Source organism: Anas platyrhynchos, chromosome 14 (assembly GCF_047663525.1).
Source record: "Anas platyrhynchos isolate ZD024472 breed Pekin duck chromosome 14, IASCAAS_PekinDuck_T2T, whole genome shotgun sequence".
Classification (NCBI taxonomy): Eukaryota; Metazoa; Chordata; class Aves; order Anseriformes; family Anatidae; genus Anas; species Anas platyrhynchos.
This window is the reverse complement of record NC_092600.1, coordinates 5265916-5291835: the sequence shown is the minus strand read 5'-3', so window position 1 is coordinate 5291835 and position 25920 is coordinate 5265916. Positions and strand designations below refer to the sequence as shown.

The 25920-nt window shown below is 43.0% G+C and overlaps 1 protein-coding gene across 2 annotated transcripts in view; it reads left to right on the top strand.

Moving 5' to 3' along the window:
• ADAMTS2 (ADAM metallopeptidase with thrombospondin type 1 motif 2) overlaps positions 1-25920 on the top strand; it is a 176797-nt gene that overhangs the window by 25396 nt on the left and 125481 nt on the right. Inside the window, exon 1 of one of the 2 annotated variants that reach the window (XM_072023135.1) lies at positions 24013-24096. The exons of the other annotated variant lie outside the window; for it this stretch is intronic. Within the exon in view, the coding sequence (XP_071879236.1) occupies positions 24028-24096 (69 nt within the window). The 5' untranslated portion in view covers positions 24013-24027. Of the gene's footprint in view, positions 1-24012; positions 24097-25920 lie in introns of those variants that run through there. 2 annotated transcript variants of the gene reach the window in all.

Here is a 25920-nt window from a genome sequence, read left to right as displayed (position 1 = left end):
GATTCAGCTTCCGATTAAGTGGGTCAGGGTGTGCTAGCGAGTCTGCAGTTCATGGCTAAATACTACATAGAGAGATGGCATAAGGCTAAATTCAAGTTTACCCAAAGTAATTAGGACATAAAATTATTTAGTTTGCCTTTCAGGAAGTAGACTGACTTGTTGCTGAAATGATGCCAGCCGTAGTTCGGTTCTCTCTGTAGTTCCAGGCAGAAGAAAGCCTTCTACAGCAGATTGTACTCTTTAATAAGGTTGCATTATGCAACAGTGTGTAAACCATGATGAGGAAAGAGTGGAGCAGAACTCCTTGAAATAATATAGACTTCAAATGCAAAAGAGAGACAAGCCTGCAATTAAATGGGCAAGTTACAAATATCTCATGGACAACAGGCTCTGATGTTAAAGAACAGTGTCTAAGAAGTTGTTTTCATGGAAGAAAAGCAGACAAGTCCTATACTATTGAGTTTACTTACACTGAGTTATTCATGTCCATGTTTTATAGCATAATTTGTAAGTATTTAGTATTTCTAATGGTATCACAGGTAACATTCGTTCTTGTCTTACTGACTTTCCTGGACAAGTGGAAATAGTCTCTTTTAAGCTTTCTGAGACTGCATTAAGTTTGACCAGGCTGTGTAGGATGTGCTTGGAATGTAGCAATTTGTAGTCTAAGGAAAGATCATTTTTTCAAATTAAGTTATGAAATTTGGCAGCATTTCTTAATGCAAAATGTATGCTGAGTTGGATCTAGAACAAAAAATTTACTTTTAATTTGAAAAAAAAAAACCACCGCATTTATCAGAGGGGCTTTATACATCTGGTCATCATCAGAAGTGATCAGAAAATTGTATCTAAAAAGCAAAAGTTATGCTAAGTTCAGAGACTGCATTGTCATCTTCCTTTTTGTCTTTTTGTGCTGACTGGAATTTTGCAGGATCAACTGTATGCATTATTCTTGCTCTTAATAATAGTATTTATCTTTGGCTCTAGTTCTTCCAGAGTGATAGAGCTCTTCCCTCCCTCATCCAGGATGAAAAGTGGAATTTAAATCTATGTATCTGTAAGATTGCTCAGCGCCGAGTTCCTGCCCTTCTCTCTTTTATTGTGGCTCTTCAGGCCTTGCCCTCTGATGGCAAGTGAGGATGCCCACTGCTGCCTCCGGCTCTGGATAAGGTCCAAAACCAAGACAGTGAATGACTTAGGTACCAAGATAGAGGTTTTCTGTATATGAAGAGGTTTCATCTGTATGATACCTCTATTTTATGCATCTTGGAAGCTGCCTTTTAAAACCATGGCCATTCATGCCCAATTATATTTTGCCTTAAAAGCTAAGGAGCCATTATGCCTGTAGTAAATTACTGGATGCTGTTCTACCAGATGTGCATACACCAATTTCTCCTCTTTTGGAGTCTGTCTTCCTGCACATCTGACGAAAAGCTCTGGACCACAGCTGTCACTTGGCACTCTGAAATACAACCATCTTTCATTACAGATGGTATTTCTGACCTCAGGACCCAAATTCTCAGCGCACCCCCTTGTCAGCGCTGGGTTTTATGCTGTGCTCTAGCTAGTAATTTGCTAAACCACTCCTGTGCCTTCTAAAAGCCCTTTTCCTTTTGTAATTAAAAACAAAAAAACAAGTCTTCAAAAGAGTTAGCTGCAAGGAAAGTATAGTATACCACAGACTCCTAAGGCTTTTTTTTTTTTTTTTCTGAAAATCTTTGATTTCTCAGGCTTGTGACAACAATTAAAGTAAGATGAAGTTTTATGAAAAATTTATAACTCACGAAAACTATGTGCTTAAACTAGACTTTATCCTTAGTAAGAGAAACAGTTCCTATAGATAATGCAACGTGCTGCTCTGTGTCCCTGTTATACGCATCACCGCAGTGTTTACTTTTCTTGTTTTTAAATGACGGTGGGGTGGATTTTCTGAGATGTTCTGGAGGTCCAGATAACTCTTTTACTTGCTACGTGCTTTGCTAAGCGAGATAGGATGGCATTACTTTACTGAGGGATGAAGTATGGAATGTATTATTAATCTCTTCTATAATTGTCTTTTAATTCAAAGTGCTTCTTCAAATGTGACATCAGATCTGTGGTCCCCTTGGGCTGATCCTGGTAGCTACAGTAAATCTAACGGCTAATCCTGCTCCAGCATTTCAATGAAATGAAAGCAAGTTGTGTATTCAAACAGCACTTAAAAATGACCTGATTTTAAAAGCTCAAATAGGGATTTGAAGAGCCTACTTGCACAATCGAGTGTTTCAGGTTTATTTTAATTAGGGTTGGACAGTGTTTGCTCTGTTTTCCCCACAAGATGTGAGAGGATTTTGTACCATTGCTGCTTTCACGGAAAGGGGAAGTTCAGGAGCGCTCAGGACCCCTGCACAGGGGCAGAACCGAGGTGAGTAGAGATGTGGACACAGGAATCCAGCGTGCAGGGTACAGGGCTGTGCTTTTCTCAGAGGATGAGCCCTTCTGGGCTTAAAAGACTCCTGTTCCTTTATTATGACAAAGCTTTGCTCAGATAGAAAGTTGTATTTTTTGTGTTAATCTAAATCTTCTAAGTCTTTCCCTGTGCAGTGTCTTTGCTGTTGAATTTTTATGGCTCCCTAAGTAAAAGGGGAAATTAAAAAGCATCTATTTGTTTACTCTACTCTTGTCATCTGGAATAAATGTCCCAATTTATCCCCAGCCCTGCTTACACTAAGAAAGTTCACTTAGCTGAGGGTAAACCAACCTGTGCCATCATTCATTAATCCCTGAAGCTGGACAAAGCTTTCCGCTCTACCTTTTTTTTCCCCCCCCTCTTACTTTGATATTTAAATGCTCTTTACTTTGGTCATGATGGGTGTTTTTACTCTGTCCCCCGAGGCCCCTCATGAAAATGAGATGTTGCATCTCAGAATATCCTGTTAAGCAAAACTGCCTGAAGAAAATCCAGGTCCGTGTTTTATGACAATAGCTGACTGTGCAGCGGTGGGGAACGTGGGTCCCTAAGGACTCGCAAGCTCCTTTACCTTCTCCTTTGATCGTGCTGAAACAGATGAAAACTTCCTTTTATTTTTAATTACCCTTCTCCCGCTCTACTGTAGTTTGAAAGGAGATTTCAGAAAGGCTTTAAATAAACGATATTAAAAAGACCACAATGAGGCACTGCCAAATCCACGTCCCTCCCGTTGCCTGGGGCCTCCCGGAGCATCTGTGCTATTAGCGTGAGGAGCGGAGCAGCCCCGGCTTGGCGACTTGCACGGGAGGCACCAGCAGCACAGCATCGCTGCAGGTCACTGCTGGAATTTTTTCCCTCCTCTCTCCTCTTGGTGGATTTTGCCTTTTGGCTTCCGGAAGCAAGGTTTACCTCTTGTGGTGGTGGTGGTGCCTCTCGCTGTCAAAGCCATGAGAAGATGAGAGAGCGAATATTTTGCTCCCTAAATGTATCTGCATGCCCTGCAGATGTGTTTGGAAAAAAAAGAGAGGCCCAGGAGCATCGGAGGAGCCTGGGAACTGAAAAACCGTTTTGTTAAGAGGCTGATTTATGGCTAGGGCAGACAGTTGTGGTTGTAGGCTTAGGCAATGGGCTTGCTGTCCCAGCCAGTGCGTTTGTGCCTACAGCTGTTTTGATATATTCTGATGCTTCCATCGTGACTCCAAACGTACCATCTCTTTCTTCACTGCTCTCTCAGTTTACAACTGGAGAGAAAGTCTGCCTCAAATTTAGAAGAGCCTGATGAAAGAGGGAGGGATTCTTCTCTCTCCAGTTATCCATTTGTTTCTTGGCTTTGTGTGTGGTTTCTCCCCCCGCACTGCACTGAGATTTGCAGGCAGTTTCTCCTTCTTGTTCTTCCTCCTTTGATCCTTCTCCAAAATCTAAAAAAAAGGGGGGTGGGTGGAGGGGAAGCCACACTTTTTCTTTCTAATCCAGTTGTAATAATAACTTAATCTGTCTGTAAGAATCACAAACTGAGGCATCACCACCTCCAGCGTTACCTGCTCAGGCTTTCTTAGGATATTTTTCCTGGCTGCTAGGGCCAAACGCTGCATCCCAGCAGGCTGACATCCCGGCGGTGCAGATGACTTGCAGTGCACAGAATGTGCTCTCATCTGGTGACATCCTCCGGCGTGACGCAGGGAGCTGGGCTTCGCTGCGCACAAAGGAAGTTCGCTTGTAACGAACTGCACGAACTTCTCAAACAGGGTAAGCCAAAACTGAACTTGGCCCTGGATCTTATAGGAAAGCCACTAAAGGACAGTGTTTACCACTATTTCTAGATTGAAATTCTCTGCATAGCTCAGCTTACCGAGGTGGAACTTAACGGAAAACTTCTGATGCTAGGAGAGGCTCTGAATGGTTTGGAAGTGGTGCCAGTAGTAACGATAGGCTGCAGATGTATCTCTGCCTTTTTTTTTTTTTTTAAACCAAACCAAACCTTAGATGAAGCTACAGTTTTTGTACACCTACCTGTTTCCACTGCAGTAAAATACATATTTTATTGGTCTGCTTTGAAGAAGGTGAATCTATACAAAGTTAAAATAGCAAGACCATTAGTCAGATTGGTATATTCTTATTAAAGTCTCCAGAAATTATTTCCTTCCCCTTTGTGCCCCGTAGTGAACCGATGCAAAATGCTCTATAAAAAGAGCCTTGGTTAAATAATGTTTTTCATTTAAGAGCCTCAAAGAACATTGCATGGATTCATTGCTCTTAGGAACAAGGAATGGAAGGAGGCTCCCAGGCTGCTGCGTGCCTTCTGCTGCTGATGCAGGTGGTTGAATTCCATCATCGCTTTTTTTGCAGTACCCAGGTGAGGCTGCCCCTTTTTCCATATCCATTTTAAAATTAAGCAGCGTGTGGTACTTGCATAGATGTGTCAGTGGATGGCTAGCACAAAGCCAGAGGTCTGCGTTGCAGTCGCACTGCTTGGAAGGAAGCATCGTTTATTCACCGAGCGTAGAAATCTCTGCAGCAGTTCTCAAGCAATTTCAATCTGGAAACATTCTTCAGGATTTTAGGGCAAAGACATTAGAAAGTACATCTCGCTGCCATGCACTAACAAAAGTAGGCAGTAACTGCTGTGGTCAGTGAAATTGTTACATGAACGTAAAGAGCCTGAGGGCCCGCTTTATGATCTCGTGTCTGTTCAGAAAGGCTGCCGTATTGGAGGGTTGGGTTCTGTCTCATAGACACGAAGCCACAAGTCATTATGAGCTTCCTGCTCGTTCAGTAACTGCAGTAACTGAAACCTGCTACTTCCAGCACTGTGTTTCGCAGACATTTTGCATTGCGAGAGTCTAAAAGAAAGATTAAATAAAAGGGGCTTCCATTCTCCTTGCAGGTAAATCAGCATCAAGAAAACAGGAAAGAATAAATACCCAAAGGCAAAGGAGGTGTTGACAAACATCATGGAAAGCTGCAGAGAATGGAAATGAACATGCAGTAGCAATTACGGGCTGGTGTCCTTTCAAGCCAAGAGATTTACTTCCTAATTAGGAAGCTGATTCTTGGGCTGGGGATAATTAGCAAATTTTAGTGCAAAAGAAGGGGGGGATGAGAGTAATCATCTTTTGTAGCTGATTTGCTCGCTTACTAGAGGTTTTTTGGAAAACAGCTGTAAGTTATAGTAAATTTTTGCAGAGCATTTAGTAAGTCGTTTCTCTGATCAACTTTCTTTCTGCAGCTAGTTTACCAGTGTGCGTGTGCACTTTTAACAGCAAGCTGTCAAAGCTGTTGGTAGTGCTTCTGAAGGGTTGTCGCCCCGATTTGTGCCTTTAAGTGTGTTGCTAACCTCTTAGCACAACACTCGAGTAGCATGGAACAGGCCAGAGGAATTTCCTCAGTCTCCAAATGTATGAATGTTGATAGTGGACCTGATTTTAGGAAGCGTGAAGCACTCTGAGATCCCATGGATGTAAATGGAAAAAAATGGAACAAAATGTCTTCTCTCCCTGAAGATGGTCCTGGGTTTTGTGGAGCTGGTGGGGAAGGGGGCTGGGAGGCAGCATGGTTAGCTCACCGATATTCTTGTATTAGCAGTAAGATGCCCTTTCAGGTGGCACTGAGACATGGTCCTCTGGTTCTCCTAGGATCAAAGGTAAAGTTGTGATGAAAACCTTGAAATCTTGAAATCCACTTAAATATGTTGGAACTGGTACTGAGGAATGAGAGCATTTTCCGTGGTCAACAGATGGAAGGTGTAACAAGAATTAAAATCTCTGAAAGGTGTTTGCCCTTCTCCTTGGGGAAGGGCTGTGCAGCTCAGTTCACAGAGTGGTTTGAAACCATTGTGGTTGCATTCATCAGTGCTAGATGGGAGAAAGACAAGTTTACTGGCTCTTAATAAACCAGAAAAAGGTGTGTTCTAAGGCTGATTTAACCCTGTTCAGAGCAGCGGGGATGTCACTGGTTAGGATGTCACTAACTGATAGGATTTGACTTTAGTCAGCGGGTTAATGGCAGGGTGTGATTTTAATTCAAGCCTGCAGTTTTAAGAAGTGCAGCAGAGCCTTTGGTCGGTGCTCTTGGCTTATGTAGCCAGCACAGCTTTAAAGACAGCTTTTAGATCAGTTTACAATAGGCTTGTTCGGTTTGAGGAGCAAGGATGATGCTGTCGGCTGTGCCACCATGGAGAGACGGCTTCTTGGTGATATGGGAACTGCAGAGCCAGGCCGTGCGGATCCCACTTGGCGTGTGCATCCATGCTTCATTTGCTGCAAGAAAGAGTGCAGTGTGCCACGGAAACTTCTTTTGAACTCTTTTCCATGATCTGATTTCACTTGCCAGCTTTTTTTATGTGTCCCTTTGGGACAGTAAGTCGTTTGAAAATCTTCGTTGTGTGTTGCGAATTTTGGAGTTTGAATGGTTTGCTGGTGTTTTAGTCTTATAATGCTACATGGAACTATCTGATAGGGCTCAGAAGCGTGTTGAGACCTACTCAGGCCTTGGCCCACTGTCCATCTTAATCAGGCATTGCCAGTATTTTGCGTGCCCCAGTTTTGCAAAATAACATGTTCTTAAAATTAAAAGTGCAACATCGTCATGTGGTTCTCTCACTGCTGTCTAACAGTGGCCCAGGCTTGTGCTTCTCAGTGTATCTAAATGGTTTATAAAATAGTATATAGGCTTTCCATTTTCTTTTAAATCCCCTTGAGAAACTCTGAAGGGCTAACAAAACAGCATAAAAAATTGTTAGAGGCTGGCTATATAACACACGCAACTGTTCCAGCATAAGGCAGCGCAGTAAAAGCAATACATAAACTGCAGGCTGTTATAATTTATTTCAGATATAAAGAGGGAATTAAGGACAGCCTTCCTGGGAAGCATTCACATTGAGAGGCTAAAAAGAAAATGTGGTTGTATCAGTATAAAGGTGTTTAAATATAAAAGTGTCCGTGAAGTACATGTATCAAAATTATGATGTAAGGTTAGAATATATACATTATTGTTTATGTGTAATATAGTGAGTAGCATTGTAAATACTAGGGCATATACAATGAATTATCCCAATGACCCAAATCATTTTTGTTATAATGCTTTTTCTTACTTATTCAGATAGTTTGTCATAAATCTTCCGCGTGTTTCACTGAGATTTATTCTTAAATCCTCACGCTGACTATTTACCCCTTAAGGTTGAAAGCTTGAATTTAAGGTAAGCTGCCATAACAAAATGTGTGCTCCACTTCTAGACAAATGTGCTGCTCGTAACACTTACCTAGCTTTATAGGGAAGGAAGTCAGAGAAATGAGACTTTGCCGTTTGGGTTCCATAAAACTTATATACTTCATGCTATAAACAGGATGTTTGATATTGTTCTCTTCTTACTGCTTGCAGTTTGCTGTGATTTTGCAGGTATATCTAATAGTTCTTTGTCATAACACTGTCACCAAGCTAGAATGAAAAAAAAAAAAAAAGGATCAAAATTGCAACAGAAATGGATGTTGTGAAATAAACTCATGGTGGTATGCTGGTATTATTTCACCTCTAATTAAATATTCTTTTAAAGTATGTGATTTACACAGGGTAGCAGGGATCATAGGCAGGAGCTAATTTCAAGTGCATTAAGATATTCCAGTACTTTGAGCAATGCATAAAGGAAAAACATACTCCTAAACAGTCATTATTGGGTTGCAAAACAAATGGAAAGATTAAAATTTCTCTGCTTTTCTGGCACAGTGTGCAAGTCACTAATCCTTTTGAAGAACTGGAAAAATCTGCCATATCATTGCATTAAAAACACAATTTATCATTGTGTTCTTTTTATCATTTATATAACTGCTGTTACGATATTTTGCGGTGAATTTGGACAGAACCTGGTGTAGGAGAGTTTCTGCATGTCAAAGTAGAAATAGTCATGTGGCCTTGTGATATCTTCTGTAACCTTTGATCCAGACAGCTCTTGAGCTGAACGCCAAGGCTTTCTGCTCAGTTTGGCTTTGTTTAAATCCTTCTGGAAGATATGTTGCAGTAAAGCCAATTTAAAGCTTTCTGAGTCAGTAACACCCCCTAACTAAAGGATCATGTGAATAAAAAAAAAAGTAGGAATCATTTTTGTTATTCACATTGACTTCTTGTTTCTTGACTCTGAATATACTTTTTTTTTTCTATTTTCAAGTTTCTGTTTACTTACTGTGAGGGCTAAAACTTTGCTTTTTTAAAGCAAAGTTTTGCTTTTTTTTTTCTATTTTTTAAAAAAGCCCACTATATGAAGATGATCACTTATGTTTAATGGCAGGGACTGAAACTTGACCTTGTGAGGCTTCTGATAAAACCAGGAGAATTAAGAAGACAACAGGTTTCAAATACTTCAGTTAAGAATTAGGGATCGATTTCAGGTCTGAGTCTGTTTGGTTCCTTCTGTATCGTACCCTGGGAACAGGAGGAGCAAGAACGCTGGTGCTTGGTTCCTCAAAGCACTGCTGCAATTTGAATAATCCGTAACGATTATAGAAGAGGTCCTTCCATGTGAGCTACAGGGTATGTTCCTGCCATAGTCTGCCAGCCACATTTTGGGCTTGCTGCTAGACCCTGTGGGCACAGCTCCTGCAGCAGGAGTTCCTCCCTGGTGTAGGAATCCACCAGCAGTCCCCTAGTGCTTGGTTCTACCACAGAAATGAGACCTAGAAAGCCTTTTTTTTTTTTCATACTAGTAAGTATTGCTATTATAAAAAACCTGTAGAGTAGATAGAGGGGAGCTGCAGGGTAATGAAGAGTTAGGTTTTGTGTCTAGAAGAATTGTGTGGTTCTGTGAATGTATCAGACAAGGCTTTTTCTCTGTGCAGTCCATCATCCATTGTGATTTTGAACTGCTCTGAAGAGGTTGGTAATGGTACTACAACCAGTAAGCCTAGGAGCAGGAAGCTTATTTCCGTGTCATCTGACCACCTGTCCTGGAAATTTTAGGTGCATACATCAGACAGGTACTGACAGTAAGAGGAAAACAAAAGTTAATAACCAGCTCAGCCTTCACCAGACACTTCAGTAAGCATTCTGTGCTTTCCGCAGCCCTTGGCTCGCTGGCATTGATTTTCTGCTGGTGCGTGCTTGCTGTGTAGCGTTGGAATGAATTGCTGATGAATTGCTGTAGTTTTACAAATTGGCTGGATTAGAAGGTCCAGCTTCACGTGTCAGGAGTTGTTGTCAGCATCTCCAGATAAATGGGGTTCTGCCTGTCTTGATTTTTGGCTGTTTCATAAGGCATATGTAAGTTGTTGACATTTAAACCAAAACACTGACGGGAGTGCCAGAGCTTACATCTGGGGAAGGTGGATGAGAGAACCTCTCTTCCTCCTGGTGGGTTCAACAAGTTACAGCAGGTCTTCAGAAAAACCTAAGGAGTATTTGCTCATCCTCTCCTGTCCATCAACTCTATGAACATGACATTTCCCTTCTAAAGAGCTGAGCAGACTTTTAAGCAGCAGAACTGGATACAAGACTTCCTTTTCCAAACACTATTTTCCCTTTTTTTTGTGCCTTTTCCTGCTGGCCTGGCCCGCAGGCCACACTCCACTTTTCTGCAGATCGTGAGGAGCTGGCTGGGTGTAGCCCACTGTATTTCCACCATCGTCATCTTGAATCTAGGCTGTCTGGTCGGTGGGGGGCACTGAATTAAAACGAGGAGAAAGAGATCCTTGGTTTTAGTGGCACATGCGGAAGGTGAAGGCCTAGAGTGAGAACAGGAGCTGGACAGCCGTCTTCTGCCAAGCCGCAGTGTATCTAGAGAAGGGAGGCAAATAAAATAAACAACGTGGGAGTGATGTAACGTGATCTAAAAAGCCATCTCATGGCTGGAGTATTTCCTCAGGCAGCTACCTTGAAACATCTGAGGGAATTTCACAGTAGTGTTTGTTCATGTGTTCAGATGTGGCTGCAAGCTGCTGAGGCCTGAGCGCAGCGCTGAGGGAAGCATGTCTGTGTTTGTGGAAGTAAGCGACAGGCCGAGTTTGCCAAGCCGTAAGCCGAAAACAAATGAGGAGAGATGGGGAAGGTCAACTCCCAGAGTTGGGTGCGAAACGGAGCTGGTAAATGTGTGGCTGGTTCTGCCTAGAACAATCGTAGAGAGGTTTCAGAGCAATGAGTGTTTGAAGCTTCTTGCATTTAAGCTTGTGTAGACTCCCTGAGCTAGCTTTAAGCTGAGATCAGTACTGGTAACAGTCTTGCTGAGGGGGCAAGAGACTGATGGGGAGGCCACAACCCCCCAAAACACCAAAACACAGAGCAAATGTGCTGAGCTTCATGGCGAAATGAATATCCAAGGAACCTCTTTTAAACTTACTCTTATCCTGCATCAGCTGTAGGCACAACTTTGGGAAGCAGAGGGAGGTTCATGCACTAAATCCAATTGCTCAGAAAATGAGGTTTGGTTAAAAGTCCTCAGATTTGTTGCTTAATTTCTCATCATGTTTGGGTTTGTATCTGCTGCCTTCTCTGAGCTCCTAAGATTGCACTGAAGTTCAAACATTTCTCTGCAACCACACCAGCTAGAGCTGCTTCGTTTTAAATGCAGGGGGAGAATCCTAGGGAGTCATGCTCTTGCCAGAGCAGGCTTTAAAAGAAACCCCTGCTGGTATCATAACAACAGTGATAAAGTCGTGAAATGAGTTCTTTCCTCTCAGTATGAATTGCTCGAGCTTCACAGTGCTGGAAAAAAGGCTTCACTGGGATAGAAGAGGCTGTGGTTGTGTAGGATAAACCACTAATTTTGCAGTCTGTCACTTTTCATCAACCCTAGTGTTATGTCACCTTGAGTTGTAACTTGCAAATCTTGCATTCAAATCTGAGCTTAACCTTGAATTGAGACTAAACGAGGAGAGGGAATCTTTGCAGTCAGTTTGGAGGAGGTGTGACTCGTGATTCCAAATAACAGAGAGCAAGGCAACGAAACGCAGCCCTGCTACAGAAGTTAGCATTTAGGGAGGAACAGCTGGTGACTCGTACTGACGTGCAGCACTTCCCCAAAACTTTTTCTCATCTGAGCTTCTGGAAGATAGGACCTTTGGTAGAGCAGTACTGGAACTAAATGGAATTGTGGTCTTGGACTGCCTGAGTGGGATGGGGACTGCCACGAGCCTGTCTCCTTTTAGGACAGTTCATGGAAGAACTGTTGATAGAGGACTGGTAAGTTCCCAGTCATCGCCTCTGCTTTGGGAAATCCCTGACTCACACTTTGCTAGAAGTAGGAATTGTATTCTGGAAAACACCGCTACTTGTTTGCTTTACTCTTACACAGTTTCTCGAGAAGCAGCTACAGGACATCTTTCAACAGATGTTGAGTGGTTTTCTTCCCCCGAGTCTCACTTTACTGAAAGTATTTGTTATGTTATTGCTTGTGAAGCTCCAAGGGTGCCCAGTTGCACTCAGCAGGCTAACGTACGCTGCTGTTCTGTCTCAATAGCATCCTTCCTGAGGAACATCCCTGCAAGCTCTGCATCTGGCTGCCCCAGTGAGCACAGACTTCATTTTACTCATCCCATAGTGTGGAAAACAGAGTGTATTTCTCCACAGTCCCATCATCACCCCCCATTACTGCTGTTAAGACTGGATCAGATCTTTGCTATTAATGCAGTTCTCAGTAGCTTTCCTCTATTATATCGTCCAAATATCCTGTTACCCTCCATGTATTAACCTTACTCGGTTTCTTATTATTCTGCTTCTCCCATATTCTGTTAGTTGGCACCGAAACTTTTCAGACACTGGAGAAAATGTTTTATTTTTCTAACTCACCATTTGCTTTAGCAGAATGGGTTTTGTGTTCGCTGTGATATTTTTAAGATATTTTCTTGGCATATTGACTGATTTGCAAGAAATGGAGAAGACACAAAAAAGCCCAAGATGGGGAATTAAATTTGGTTTAATTTCTTGGCAATACACGGAATCATTTCCCAGGTCCCTCTAGTTAACAGAGCAAAATTTGAGCTTTTTCCCAAGCTATCAACATTCTTGGGTCTTTCTGTGGCTGAAAATCAGGTTCTCACGATCCGTGTCATTGGGACAGGGCAAGAGTGACCATGTGGGCTGCTCCGTTCCACGCTTTTACTGCTGCTCTGGGTAATGGATGTTCATAGACCCCTTGCTAATGGGATGTTTTGCTTACTCATAAAATTTCATCAATGCCAATTTCTGGAGAAATTTCTTGGTCTACGTGCAGTGTTGTACCCGGAGACTTGAATTTGGCAGGCCTGATAATAAGTCTGAGTATTGAGGATTGTTATGTCTTCCTCACCAATATGTCTAAATAATGGTTCATAATTAACTCTGGCAATCTCTCTTGTCCAAGCAAAATTCATCATTTTGTAATTCTCTGGGGCTTTTGCCAGCTTTCCTGCAAGGAGTGTTTGGACTGTGTGCGAAGAGGTTGCAAGGCCAGCGAAAGCAGCCAGCAGAGGATTCCTCCAATTAGTGTTTAGCGAGCGTGATGCCCATCCTTGCTGGGAGCATGCCTTTTCCACTCTGGTAGCGGGGCAATCATCAAAGAGTTCCTGTTTATAGTAAATAGTGCTTGGCCTCAGTGGCAGATGAAGCTATGAGGCTTTTCTAATCTTTTTTTTTTTTTTGGTGGCATGCATGAGGCTTAAAATTTCAGTGGAGGTGGATGCGAATATTTTCCTTGAGTACAGACCCTAGACGCAATTCCCATGGTGGTAAGAGTTTGCTTCCCATCTTTCTTATCTCTCAGCTGGAACATGCGTGGACTATTTGCCATTGGTAGAGGAGTCCTCCTGCTTTTATTCAGCCCCTACATTGGGCATGGAGCAGATGAGACTATTCACCATTCTGCAGGAGAAATAAGTGCTCTATGGCAGGGGCATCGCCCTGGGACTGATAAGATACCGCATGTTTCTTAGGATGCTCCATAAGAACTGTGTGTTCCCATCTGGTTTGCATTTTCCTAGGCTTGCTCCTGCAAAATGGAGTTGCCAAGGCAGACCAGTCTCACATGTCTTTAGAAGGGTGGATTGGAGAAAAGATTGCAGTGTCTAAGAGTTTCTATCCCCCTTCCCAGAAAACACCATTACACAAAAATGCTGGACCCAAGTTCTGATCTGGGATGGAAAATCCTGTGTTCCTTGGTCATTTGCAATGGATTTGTGAGTCACATGGAATTTACACGTCACGTACTGAACCCAAACCTTGGAAAAGACCAATCTATTAATTTCTGTAAACAGGAAACTGTGTTCAGCCATTCAGATGTTCTCAAGCCACACGCTCTGCCCTCTGATAGTGTTAGTTTTCCCTAGAGAAAAGTCCTGTCAGCATGTCGTTCCTGCTTTATATTTCATACCTGTACGCAGACTGGGTCTGTGTGCCTAATTCTCCTGCCTAGGTTTGCACTGTTTTATCTTTGAATCTGAAAACTATGCACATCTGTATAAACAGAGGGTAATATATGGTAGTGGTATGCTACTGTATTCATTTGAATTAATGTCCCTTAAAGTGCAAAGGCTGCAGATTCCGTGTATTGCAAGATGGTAGAGCCCTGTGCATTTAAAGGAAACAGATCCTGCTTTCAGGAAGGCCACTTTATAACTGTGTTCGGGTTCATTTGATTTTGGTGGTGCAAAGAGAGGAAAAATGGTTGTGAAAACCTGAAGTTATCAGTCTGAATTCACAGACTGTGCAATCTTGTTTTTGTTGCCTCTCTACCAACAGGAATTCTGCGTGCTCACATTCTTGATCCTTCTCGTCTTCCTTGAAGAAACACAGCTGTGGAGCTGGAGCCGTCAGTGTGCCGCGTTTCTGCGGATCGCAGGGGGAGCTGGGTTGCACTGTATGTAAATGAGCGGTAGTTACTGCGTGTTGGGAATAAGGGCTTGATCATATCAGCTAACATCTGTTTTCCCATCAGGCATTTATTCTGTCCTGAAAATGGCCAAGGCCAAAAGCCCACTTGTAGGTACATGGAAGCTCATAACAGACATAAAGTAGTTCCATTTTGAAGCCCCGAACAGATTCTCTTTGCCCTGGAATACGTTGATTTATTTACATGTTAAAGACATCTGAAGGCTACAATAGCAGTGCTTGAGGGTTGTTTATTTGAAGAACCAAAAAACTGATAAAAAATTACTGAAATTATGAAGTTGCTGGGACTTAGCTAGAGCATATGAAATCTTTGTTGGAGTGGTTTTGTCTGGCAGTGAAGTGGGCAGAGTTGCTCCGTGTCATCTTCGGGGTTGGGATTAAGTTACGGCAAGTAAATGCCCACTCCAGATAATCATATTCCCCAGAGCTTAATGAGCTTTAATTTATGTGCATTAACTTTGTGGCATTAGCTAATGCATTTACCTCTGCTTTCTCTGCTCGCACTTCTAGCACTGGATTGTGGAGCCCCCAGATCTGCTAGGTAGCCTGCTTAGCTGCCGCTTCGTTCCAAATCACTCCAAGCACCTGAAACATCTCACAAATTTTTCCCCCTTATACATATTTGAGATCTCCTTTCACTTCTGTTGCCCACAGCCCTGTTTTTGAGCCAGCTGCAGCAATGCCTGAATGCAGCAATGGGGTGGTCCAGCAGCACCGTGGCAGTTGGGTTGCTGCTGGCTCCTGGAGGCAGCCGTAGAGCCGAAAGCATTGCACCTGAGGTTGGCAGTCCTTGGTCTAGAGGTTCCCAGATGTACTGGTGGTGCTGGTAGAGAAGTCCTCTGTTAAATGCCACCTCACATAACATCTTTGAGAGGAAACCATGACAGTGGAGAGTGTCGACCTGAAACTGTGAGTTACAGGGCAGATCTGTACCATGAGCAGGAAAGCATGCTATACATATGGGATGCTGTATGTGGTTTCAATTTATATGCTAATTTTCTTCTTTTTATATTTTTTCTCCTCTCCTTTGCTTTCCATTTCTATCTTTTATAGTTCCTGGCGGAGCCAGCAGCAATACCACTTTTTTTCTTTTGGCAGTCTGCTGGTGCTTTGGATTTCGATTTCCTTTACCTACTAGATATATTTTTATATGTAGATATTCAAATAACACAAAATGCGTTTTGTCTGTTTCTGTTCATCTTGAAAACAAGGTGCAGCTGTTGAACTGCAGATGAGTTTTCGCTTGCTGCAGGCCATTCTTACCGCATGTGTTGTACCGCTGCAGCCAGGCAGCGATAAATATCTCGGAGAACAGCGCGATGGGCTTGGTCCTCTCTCCCTCGCCTTCAAATTACAGGCATGTATGTGGTAAAGAAGAAACTTGGAACAACGTTTGTGGCTTCACTCATAATTTTTCATCACTTTACATTTCTTGTGGTATACGTTTCCCTTTCCATTGGTGGGAGCTGGGTGTCAAAGAATTTGTGACGTGAGTTGAAATTCTTTTCTCCTCTGGGCCCCTCTGGTCCTTGCTGTGGGATCTTCTTGCTCCCTGCTGTAGGTTGTGCTCACCCTTTCTGATTTCCTATCTCCTCATTCCTTTCCTCCCCATGTTGTGTTGAGCCACGGGCATTCCCATCCTACATTCATTCTCGTCAACAGCAATTAGAGGAATTATCTTAAGCAATTCTCAGCTGCAGGTCCATGGAGATGCCATGGAAAATGTTTTCTGAGGTGTTCGGCCAGCACTGAGCAGCTAGAGAGGGCAGGGACCAGGTCAGCAGCTTATGGGGCCCGTTTCCTCTTGCCTCTGCAGTCCCTCCTGGTTCACGAGGTCCATAAATCAGCACAGCTCTGAGGACGTGCTGTATTTATGATATACCATGCTGCCCTGAGAGGTTGGTGTCCAGGATTTTGAGTCATGGGATTACTCCCCAGCATGTTAGTCATGTTTCTTGGCTGCAGGACGGTGATCGGGGTTGTGTAGGGTCAGAGGTGGTGACGTAGCAGAGGGAGCACAGCTGTAGATCCGTTAGGGTTAGCTGGAAGTTCTCGATCAATTTTCTCTCTGAAAAGAATACTTTTTCTTACAGAAACCCTAATTTTGCTCAGAAATATCTATGTAAATGTTTAATTTTCCTTAAAAAAAAAAAAAGAAAAAAAAAGAGAAACATCAACTTTTCTGAGATTCATGGAGAAGTGAGATCTGGAAGGTGTGCTTGTTTAATTGACAACAGGGATAACTTATTTATGCTGACACATCTCCCAGGACATGGATGGGGAACTGCTTTCCAGCCTTTGGGGGCCACCCCTCATCCCCTGGTGCTGTTGCCGTGTCCCATACGTGGCGAGGCACCAAGCGTCGCTTCATTCCTCCTCATCCCTCTGTGAACATGCACTTCTCTCCCTCCTTCCTGGTGGCCCCGAGGGACAGAAGTGGCTCTGAGGTACCTCCCGAACCAGCTGCCTACCTGTGCCCTTCTCGTTTATTCAGGTGACGTGAAGAGGCTCCACATGAGTGCTGCCTCGTGTTTCTTTTCCTGCTGTTGTATGCTTCCCCAGCTTCATTTGAAGTGCCAGCAAAGCCTCAACAACCTTGCTAAGACTGGGAAGGGATCAAAATGCTGGAGGTTTGCATGTTGGGTCTCCTCCCATCCATCCCACCAGGCTGTGCCTGGAGCAGCGTGTGCTCGGCTTCCCAGCAGCGTGCGCCGCTCTGTCCTCCGGTGACATACTGTATGTTGTTCTCAGGGCTGGGACGGCAGCGCTGCTCTGTAACGGGCTGATTTGCAATTCCCTGACATATGCTAGTTACAATGATACATTAGGTTTCGGGAAAACAGCCCTCCTAATATACATGGGAGAGAACACACCAGATGACTGTTATGAGAGAGATCTGAGATATCTTATTTAACTTAATATCAAACCAAATGGAGAAACTTTGCAGGAACGACTGCCAGATTATCCTCTGAGGACTACAGCCTGGCTATTTGGCTGCCAATAAAACTGCATATTTTCATATTTACTAATGGGGGAGAAATGAACTCTCCATGGTGAGTAATTCAGATAGCAACAGCTCCAGGCCCTCTTCATTCATCACTATACAGCTTTCCCCAGGCAAAGGTCAGTGAATATGTTTGGTTTGCTTGCCTCTGTTGTAGGATTTGCATTCATGAATCACTGGAGGGGCTGCAATCGCCTCCTGGCAGTGTGGCCCAAAATGAGTTGCTGTTTCAGGAGCCTGTACACCTCCTCCCTGCTCTTGTCAGAGGAAAGACCATGGCAGTGTTGTAGGGCAGGGCGAGGATCAGGACACAGAGAGTTTACTCCCTCATAGCCTCTCACTTGCTTTACCTTAGGCCTTTTCTTTCACGTGGCAAGGGAAAAGGGTTATTATCATCAAAGCTTCATCCTGAGATTTATGTCACCTAGCCACTGCCAGAGGAGGGGCGATGTCTTTTAAGGCTACCTGTGCTGGTCTTGAAGCAGGTCAGTAGGTCACACTCAGATATCCTTAGTTTCTTTTGAAGGGTACTACTTGTAATCCAGGTGTTGGTACATCTTTTGAACTGCAGATAAGGCACCCTGTTCTGTAAAACTGATCCATGTATACGTTCTTTCAGGATTCGGTTACATTAAGTTTATTTTAATGAGTATGGTCTTGAACTTTTCACAGTAGGGTTTAGTGAACAGATTGGAAATCCTGAAAAAGACATTAGAATAGGGTGAATAATTCATAAAGAGTAATTTATTTTATGAATGTCACCTTCTTCTGTTTATGAATTGCTTGGCAATAGGGCATAACTTGTCCGAATTCGATTGTTGATTACAATTATGCACCAAATAATTTCTGTCAGCAATCTTTACTTTGTAGCTCAGCCCGAAGCAATTTGTTGTGAACAGTTGACATTCAGAAGCTCAGCTGTTACATTGGACACAGAAATTCCAGGACTTATTTGGCCTTTTTGTGATTAGATTATCAAAACTTGTCAATTTTTTTGTTTGTTGAAAGGATTCCCCAAGATTTGAGAGTATTCTAATTCATCAGCATGCAAGAATATTGCAATATTTGCCAGAATTTCCTGTTCTGGCCAGCTGTTCTGCCAAATTTTATTTCATTAGAGGGCAGATGAAGCAATTTCATTAACAAATGTAAACAGTGGATTTTTTTTCCCCTGTATTGTACCTAACCTTAAACTTAAATTCTGGTTTTCATCATGACCAAGATACGAAGCCCATTTCCATCATGAGGACGTAACCAGGCTTGCTATTTACTTCTTTTAGGCCTGAAGTTTTTGGAATTGAACAAAGAGGAGCTGATTTCTTTTTGTCCACTTCTCCATTCCTAATAATGAGTCAGAAAAACTCCATGCCAGGCCTGTAGATTATCAAATGTTGTCTAAGTAGATTTCTGTTTTGATTTTGTCTTTTTTTTTTAGACAACGTGGATTCAGTCACCCAGTAGCAAGAATTAGCTGCCTGCAAATACGTTTCATAATTTTCACAAAACTGCTCAGCTAATGAGAACTGTGAATCTTTGCACTTCCTCAAAACTCGAAGCTCATGTCATAGCTTCCTAGCATGCTAATGTGTAGAAATTGCTTCAATCTTTCTTTTACCCATTATAATGGGCTTTATTAACGTACCAGATTGCAATATGGAAAATTAAAGGCATTAGACATGTATAATACTTCTGTTTATTTGACAATCTGCATGTTGCTTACGTGAGCCTCACTGGCTGTAATAGCTCTGGATGCCAACTTTTTATTTCATTGTGCTGAGACTGGTGGCTCTGGTAAGCTGGGAAGTGATGCTGAACTTAGGAAACATCCTGTGCTATGTTGCCTCTCTGTCTCGGTGATCAAATGTTCATTATAAATTTAAAATCCAGGAAGAACTTGAAGACATCTCTGTAATGTGCCTCAACTACATTTTAAGCCGTTAGATGGGCAGCCAAAGGGCAGCTGGAGGAAGGCACAAACGAGCAGCACGTGCTCCCGAGCTCAGCTGCTCCCCTGCCAGGTAGACTTCTCGAAATAGCATTGCCCACAGGGATCTTCTGTTGCGTTTGAAATGATAACCGGCAATCTGCTGGACCTGTGATGCTTTTTCATCATTTTGTGCATGGTTGTGCCCTCAGCTTGCCATGTGCCTCCCATATGGAGCGAGCCCCAGGGCTCGGTGCCCTGGCTGCGCACACGCAGAGCAAGGTAAGTGCCTGGGCTCTGCCAGCACCCAGCAGCGCAGGCTCTGCTCTGTGCACATGTGGAACTAGATGACTTACGTGTGCTCAGATGCCCCAGCTGCTGCTTTTTGGCAGGTAATCAGAAAGAATTAGCATCTGATGTTTACCCCACTCATGTTTTTTGTATCTAGTCCTTGTGCGCAGGGTTGTAGTTTGATTGTAAGTTCTTTGTGGGCTGAGTGGTTATGTAATGCCTAACTCTTTAGTCCTGAACCACTTCATCAAAAACTAAGTGATAGTGCTGTGTGTTCAATATTTATTCTCCCTTTTGCACTGCAACAGTCAGAGCAATATAATAGCATCTATTTAGCATTTGCTCATTTGCTTTGCAGAACCCTCTTCCTGCTTTTTCTCCACTTACGTAGGTGTAGTATTGCTCTTAAGTGTAGACTGCAGTTTGTAGGTTTTGACAGAGTAAACACATACTCAAATCTGTTCAGAAGATCCTTGGTTAATAATAGATGAGATGAACATAACCTCTTTTAATTTGACATTATACCTACTTATGTGGGGTGTGTAGGGGAGGCACACGGTGATGTCTGACATGCATAAAATGACAAAAATACGAATGTCCATATATTTTTTCTGTGCACAGTTCCTTACATTTGGATCAAAGGAAAGATAGAACAAATTCCAGTAAACCTGTATGTATTATGAACAGTAGCTCACTCAAAAGGCTCTATGTCTTTATCTGTATCGCTCAACTAAAAAGATGCAGAACAGATCAGTGGAAACAGGAAAAAACTCAGCCAATTAACTCACTGATCTTCTTCTATGCAGTAGTAAAATGTGATTTGACACACAGGTGTGTACTGCATGCAGGGTGTGCTTTTTGAGCACAATGTGGTATACAAGGTCATTGTTATGGGTCTGTGTCTTGATATAAAGAATAGCCAACATTCTGGCTTAGGCATTTCCAGCAGGAGTTAAGAATGTGGTTGATCCCTTCCTTGGTAGGAAGAGCTGCAGGTGTAGCATGACCAGTGAGTGATACAGGAGTTACTGGAGGAGAAGGTGGCAGATGGGTGAGTCTATATCTAAGCTTCTCTGTCCACACGTTTTCCATATGAATCAACTGCTTTTAAAAAATATTGTAATGACATAAAGCTGTGTGATCCCACAGTCTAAACTGATCAGTGTATGTATTTGCACTGAGAAGATGGTTTGTGGTACTGATATTCTAATTTAATGTTTCTTTTGTTTCTTTGTTTTTCTCTCTTCCATTTATATTCAAAGGGGCCTCCTAATATCAGACCCCAGCTATCATTTTTAGAAGTATCTGGCTGTACTTTGCATGCATGCTTCACTGAGGAAAGATTGGTTCCAGGTTTGAAAAGCAAGTCTTCTTACTTTTTATGCATACAAATATTTAATTATAATTCAGGTCTTTTTTAATGAGGTGTAGCCAAGAGTCCCTCGTGTTAATTTTAGCCATATATTAAATTTGTACAAGTACTGAACAAAAATTTACAAACGCCTAAGTTTACCTTGGTGGAGTACAAAAAGGGATTTAAAAGTAAATGTCTTTCAGCAATTTTTCCCCTATGAATCACTTGTGAATTAGGAAAGCCCTCTGTTTGCACACATCTTTCACTTGTGCTGAGTGCCGTGATCGTTGGAGGGTCACATACAAGAGGCAGAGAACAGTCCCAAAAGAGTGCCAAAGACCAATTGCTGCTACCTGAACTTTGTAGTTCTTGAGTTTTTGCTTTTATAACCCCCTAATAGTTTGGGCACAAAGGAGCTGAGTCAGCACTGAGAGCTCTGGCCATACAGGGTGACTTTGCTTTCTGAAATGAAACATTGGGAGAGTTTTTAAGGTGTGATTTAGTTCCCTCCACAAGACAGCAGCAATGAAAAGGATGATGCAGGAGCTGAAGAAATGTTTGTTTCTTAATTGATTCCTTTCCAAGGAAATTAAAAAGGACGGAAATTTGAGTAGCTGCTGAGAGTTCTGTTATCTCCTTGTGTAACCCTTATTTTCCAAGGTTTAACCAGTATTTATACATCTCTCTGCAGAGCTGTATTTTGGCACCAAAATATTGGTTGTGGTTTGCATAATCATATGATTCACTTCAGTAATTGCTTGCAAGAAAGCTGAAGTTCTGCCTATTTTTCAAATACAATTAATTGTAAAATGTGCTATTTTTAAAAAAATATCTTTAAAGTGTGGACAAAATAAAAGTTTTCACTCTTGAGAGAAGTAAGAAGGGGTTTGTAGAGAGTGAAATTGAAATACAAGTTCTCAATTTCTAAGAGTTGGAACTAGAATTATTTTTTCTTTTCCTCTGGAACGGCTATAAAATTCATAGAAAAAACTGTAGGAAAACCCTTTTAATATATTTGAATGAAAAATCTTGGTTTCCACTTTCCTGCCCTCTTTTTTCTCCTCCTCTTTGCCCACGGTAGGAGATTTCTGCAGCTCAGAAAGGAACAATCTTGGGTAGCTGGGTCTCATTTCTGAAGCACTGGTTTTACAACCACAACACACTTGTAAACGTAGAGGTTAGTGAGTGGGTGAACAAGTTGGTTCATGCTAAAAGCATTTAGTGCCTGTGAACATACTGATGGATTTATAACCAAGGATATGTTATAGTATATTTAAAAGTTTATCTGTATTCACGTTGGCTATTACAGCAAAGACAACCCAGACACGTAGTGTGCTGAGGATCGCAAGCCCAGTGTCAACCCAGTGGGAATCTGAGCTCTGGAGCACACCGGATTTTCAGGGAGCAGACTGATTGTTTCATCTGCCACCTGATAAAACTTTCAGAGAACACTTGCTGTGTTTGTCTGCCACCACAGGAGAAGCAGTTGGCAGGCCAGGGGTTAATCCTTGCTGCTCTGTGCAAGAAGCTGGGTCTGATCACAGTCTGCTGTCATGAAGCTAAGTGGCCTCTGGCTTTCCAAGATGGAACAGGTTTCTTCTACATATTATAATTCTGACTGATTGAAGGCTGCTTAAGTGGTTGAAATATGGCAAAAAATTACAGCACTTGTCCTCAGGCTCTTGCAGGAGAGCCAGCGTTTTGTGCTCCTCATTCTCCCTACCTCCCCTCATGCTCTCATGCTTTCCCAAGGTTTATTATTCCTCTAGATCTGCAGGGAAGCTGGGCACTTGCTGATGGGGAGATGCTATTTTTGTGGCCACCTGAGCACCCGTGTTTGGGTTCTGCTTTGGGAGTGAGGTGAGTGCCAGATCCCACACCGCTGTGGGCTGCCCTGGCCTCTGCATTGCCCCTGCCTGGCTTGTGGGGACAGGATGGATCCTCTGCTGAGCACAGAGGCGAGGGGAGGAACAAAGCAGTTGCGTTTGTCCATTTGGTAAAGAAAATGTAAGCGTTGTGCCATCTGTTCTGCAGCGACGTGAAACCCAATGTGAGCTCTTTGGAAAAGGCAGAAAATATGTTCAGAATCCGGGGAAAAAGATGGATGTGAAAATAAGATGCTGAAAATTGTTAGGAGCCTGGATAACTCCAGAACAGACCAAAAATAACAAAACAAAAAGTAAAAAACACCAGAAAGAAAACTGCCTTAAATGGGGAGGTCCGATACAACGCTCATTGGACTTTCTCCCGTTTCTCCCCCATCTCCTTTCACGCGTTTGTTCACTTTTTCACCTTGATCCTACTCAGGAGAGCAAAACAGCTATTTAATGGGTTCAGAAGTGCTGTGATGTGGCAGGAGCCCGTGGTGCTGTACCAGGTTGTGTGGTGAGGTGGCCTTGTCCCTCTTGTCTGGAGAGCAAAGCCAAAGGGCTCGGGGTGAGGCCTCGGCCCCGGCCTCAGGCCTGGCCTCCTCCACTGGCTGCCAGGAGGCCCCGCTGAGATCCAGGGCACAGCTGTGTGTCATTTTTCAAAAAGCCAGGAAGGAGAATTGCAGACTCTGTGAAAAATGATAAAATCTGGAAAACTTTTTAAAACAACTTTTATAGCTTGGTGAAATTCCTGCTTCCCCAGAGTTCAGAGGAGTCCCACGAAACTCTTAATTGCGTTAAGCTCCAAGGCGCAACGCGGCGACCGGCCTGGGCTGGTGGCAGCGCTGGCAGCGAGCAGAGGAGGCTCCGAGGCAGTTCTGGGAGAGAGGATTCTTCTGAGGGACACTCATCACAGCACAGTAGCAAAGGGGCAGAGCACAGAACGGCGTATCCCTTGAATCCCTCGAGGCTCCTGCTTTGTAAGCTGAGAACTGCGGCGAGGTCGGAAACGATTCCAATGCTGAGAGCTGCTGGGAGCGCGAGGCTTTGCTGGTAGGAGAGGAAGGGTGTCTCATGGTTCACGCTCTGATCTTGGCTTTCAGGAGATCTGGGGACAGCTTCTCATCTCTGCCACAGGGTTTCCAGGCAAGTCACCCAGTTTGCCTGCCTCCCGTTTCCTCGCTGAGGGAATGGGATTGTTTTCTTCCAGCACGGTGCCGTGAGGCTCCGTAGGGTTCGCGGTTTCCATAGAGATGAGGAACCTAAATAGAATTTCAGACCTGTTGAAGGAGAGCTATGAAACCTGATGGTGCTACCAAAAGAACAGCTTGGCTTTGGCTGTGTTGCGTGGGGCAGCTACAACAGGTTGTAAAACTGTCACAGTAGGTGTAAGTACTGTGAAAGCAGGGTCAGTTGGAACATGGGCTTGTAAAAACAAAAACCGTACCAATATAAACTCAACCTGTAAATATGAAGTAATATCACTAGTTTTAAAAAAATAAACTACGGGAGATTTTCTCTTTAGGATCATCTGGGCATTTTAATTTGACAAAATCTTTTGGTCTGGCAGGAGTCCAAGACCAAGAAGACCAGACCTGCTTCTGTTCTTTCTAGGGCACCCTGGAGTTTCTGAGGCTTCTCACTGTTCGTATTAAAGACCTTTAATTTGCTATAAGATGTCAGCTGGGGGATGAAAAATACGGACTTATTCTGTGTTTTGTTTAGGCAGAGGGAGGCAGGGGAAATCATATTTTAATTGAATTGATAGGCTCTTGCTCTTCGTGAAGAAATGAAGAGACAACTTTCGAGTATTCCTTAATGCACCATTAATATTTTTCCTCTCTTTCTCATTCATATTAGGAAAATATATTTCATGTCTTCAGTCTCTCTGTTAAAATAAGAGTGATTTTTGAGGTTCTGATCATTCCCATTTCACTTCTGTAGGAACATTTTGGTTTGGTTGCATTTGTGGGCATCCTGAATCCAGTGTTTTCAATGCAGCCATGCCACTGACTTGTATAACAGAATAACAATGCCATCTGTCTTGTCTTTTTTTATCCCATCTTCAAACATCCTTTAAAAAAAAAGAAAAGTGCTGGTTTACTTTGACTGTAGAGGGAGAGGAAATGTTCATTGAACTTGTAGCAATAGTCATCCATCTCTCACGTGAGTTGGCAGGAGCTAATTTAGGACTTTGTAAGATGTGTGGGTTAGTTAAATGCTCCTGCCAAAGCATTTTAGTTTATTTATTTATTTATTTATTTTGCTAGTGTTAGCTTCCATTTGACAGTTTCCTATGCATTCATTCCCTGATCTTCCTGAATTGTGTCTCTTGGGCTCCTGATGGTGCTCTCTATAACCTAGATATGTAGTTAGCGGCTAATTAAGTGGAAAAGTCAGGGTGTTGTGGACCTCCTTTGTAGTTTTTCAGAAACATTGGAAGTTGTCATCCGTGAACCTCAGTGGCTCTCTGATCACTCGCCACATCTTGACTTGCCTCTGGTGTGTTCATCCATCTGCCTGTGCTACCGACGAGCTGGCTGGAGCCTCTGCGCCCTGCACTCGGGCTGTGTCACTGTCCTGGGTGGATGCGTGTCACCAGTGGGATCCTCAGCAGTGTTCTGCGTGTCCTCAGGAGACACAGGGCAGCGATGTTGTGCCCCTGCTGGGTACTTGTTGTTCCTCTAGGCGGGACTTAGAGGAATGATTGCAGCAACCGACAGGTTTGAGCGGTGGAGCTCATACAGATCTGCTAACTTCCTTTGTAAACTGTCTTTTTTTGTATTTGTAAGAGGAGATAACTGGTTTTCTTACCACCGTATTTCCTTTGTTCCACATTCCTGGCTCACGATCCTTGTGTAACTTCATTTGGACAATCGACTTTGAGAAGTTTGTTAGCATTGTTGGCTCAAGAGCTACAAATGTTCTTTCTCTCTGCCTAGTAGACTAAATTAATAGTCTGTTTAATTATAAAGTAATCTTATGAGATTTACGGGCAACTTTAAATAACAAAGCCACATTGTTTTATAGATGATGTGCAAAATATGGAAACCACCTCTTCAAGAACTCCCCTATTATCTTGTGTTGTAATAGGATTGTCCAAATAAACACAGGCCATGTGTAAACTCACCAGAATGTGGTGGCCCTAAGCCAGCTCTACTGGTGTGAATACGCTAGTCTACTGACACG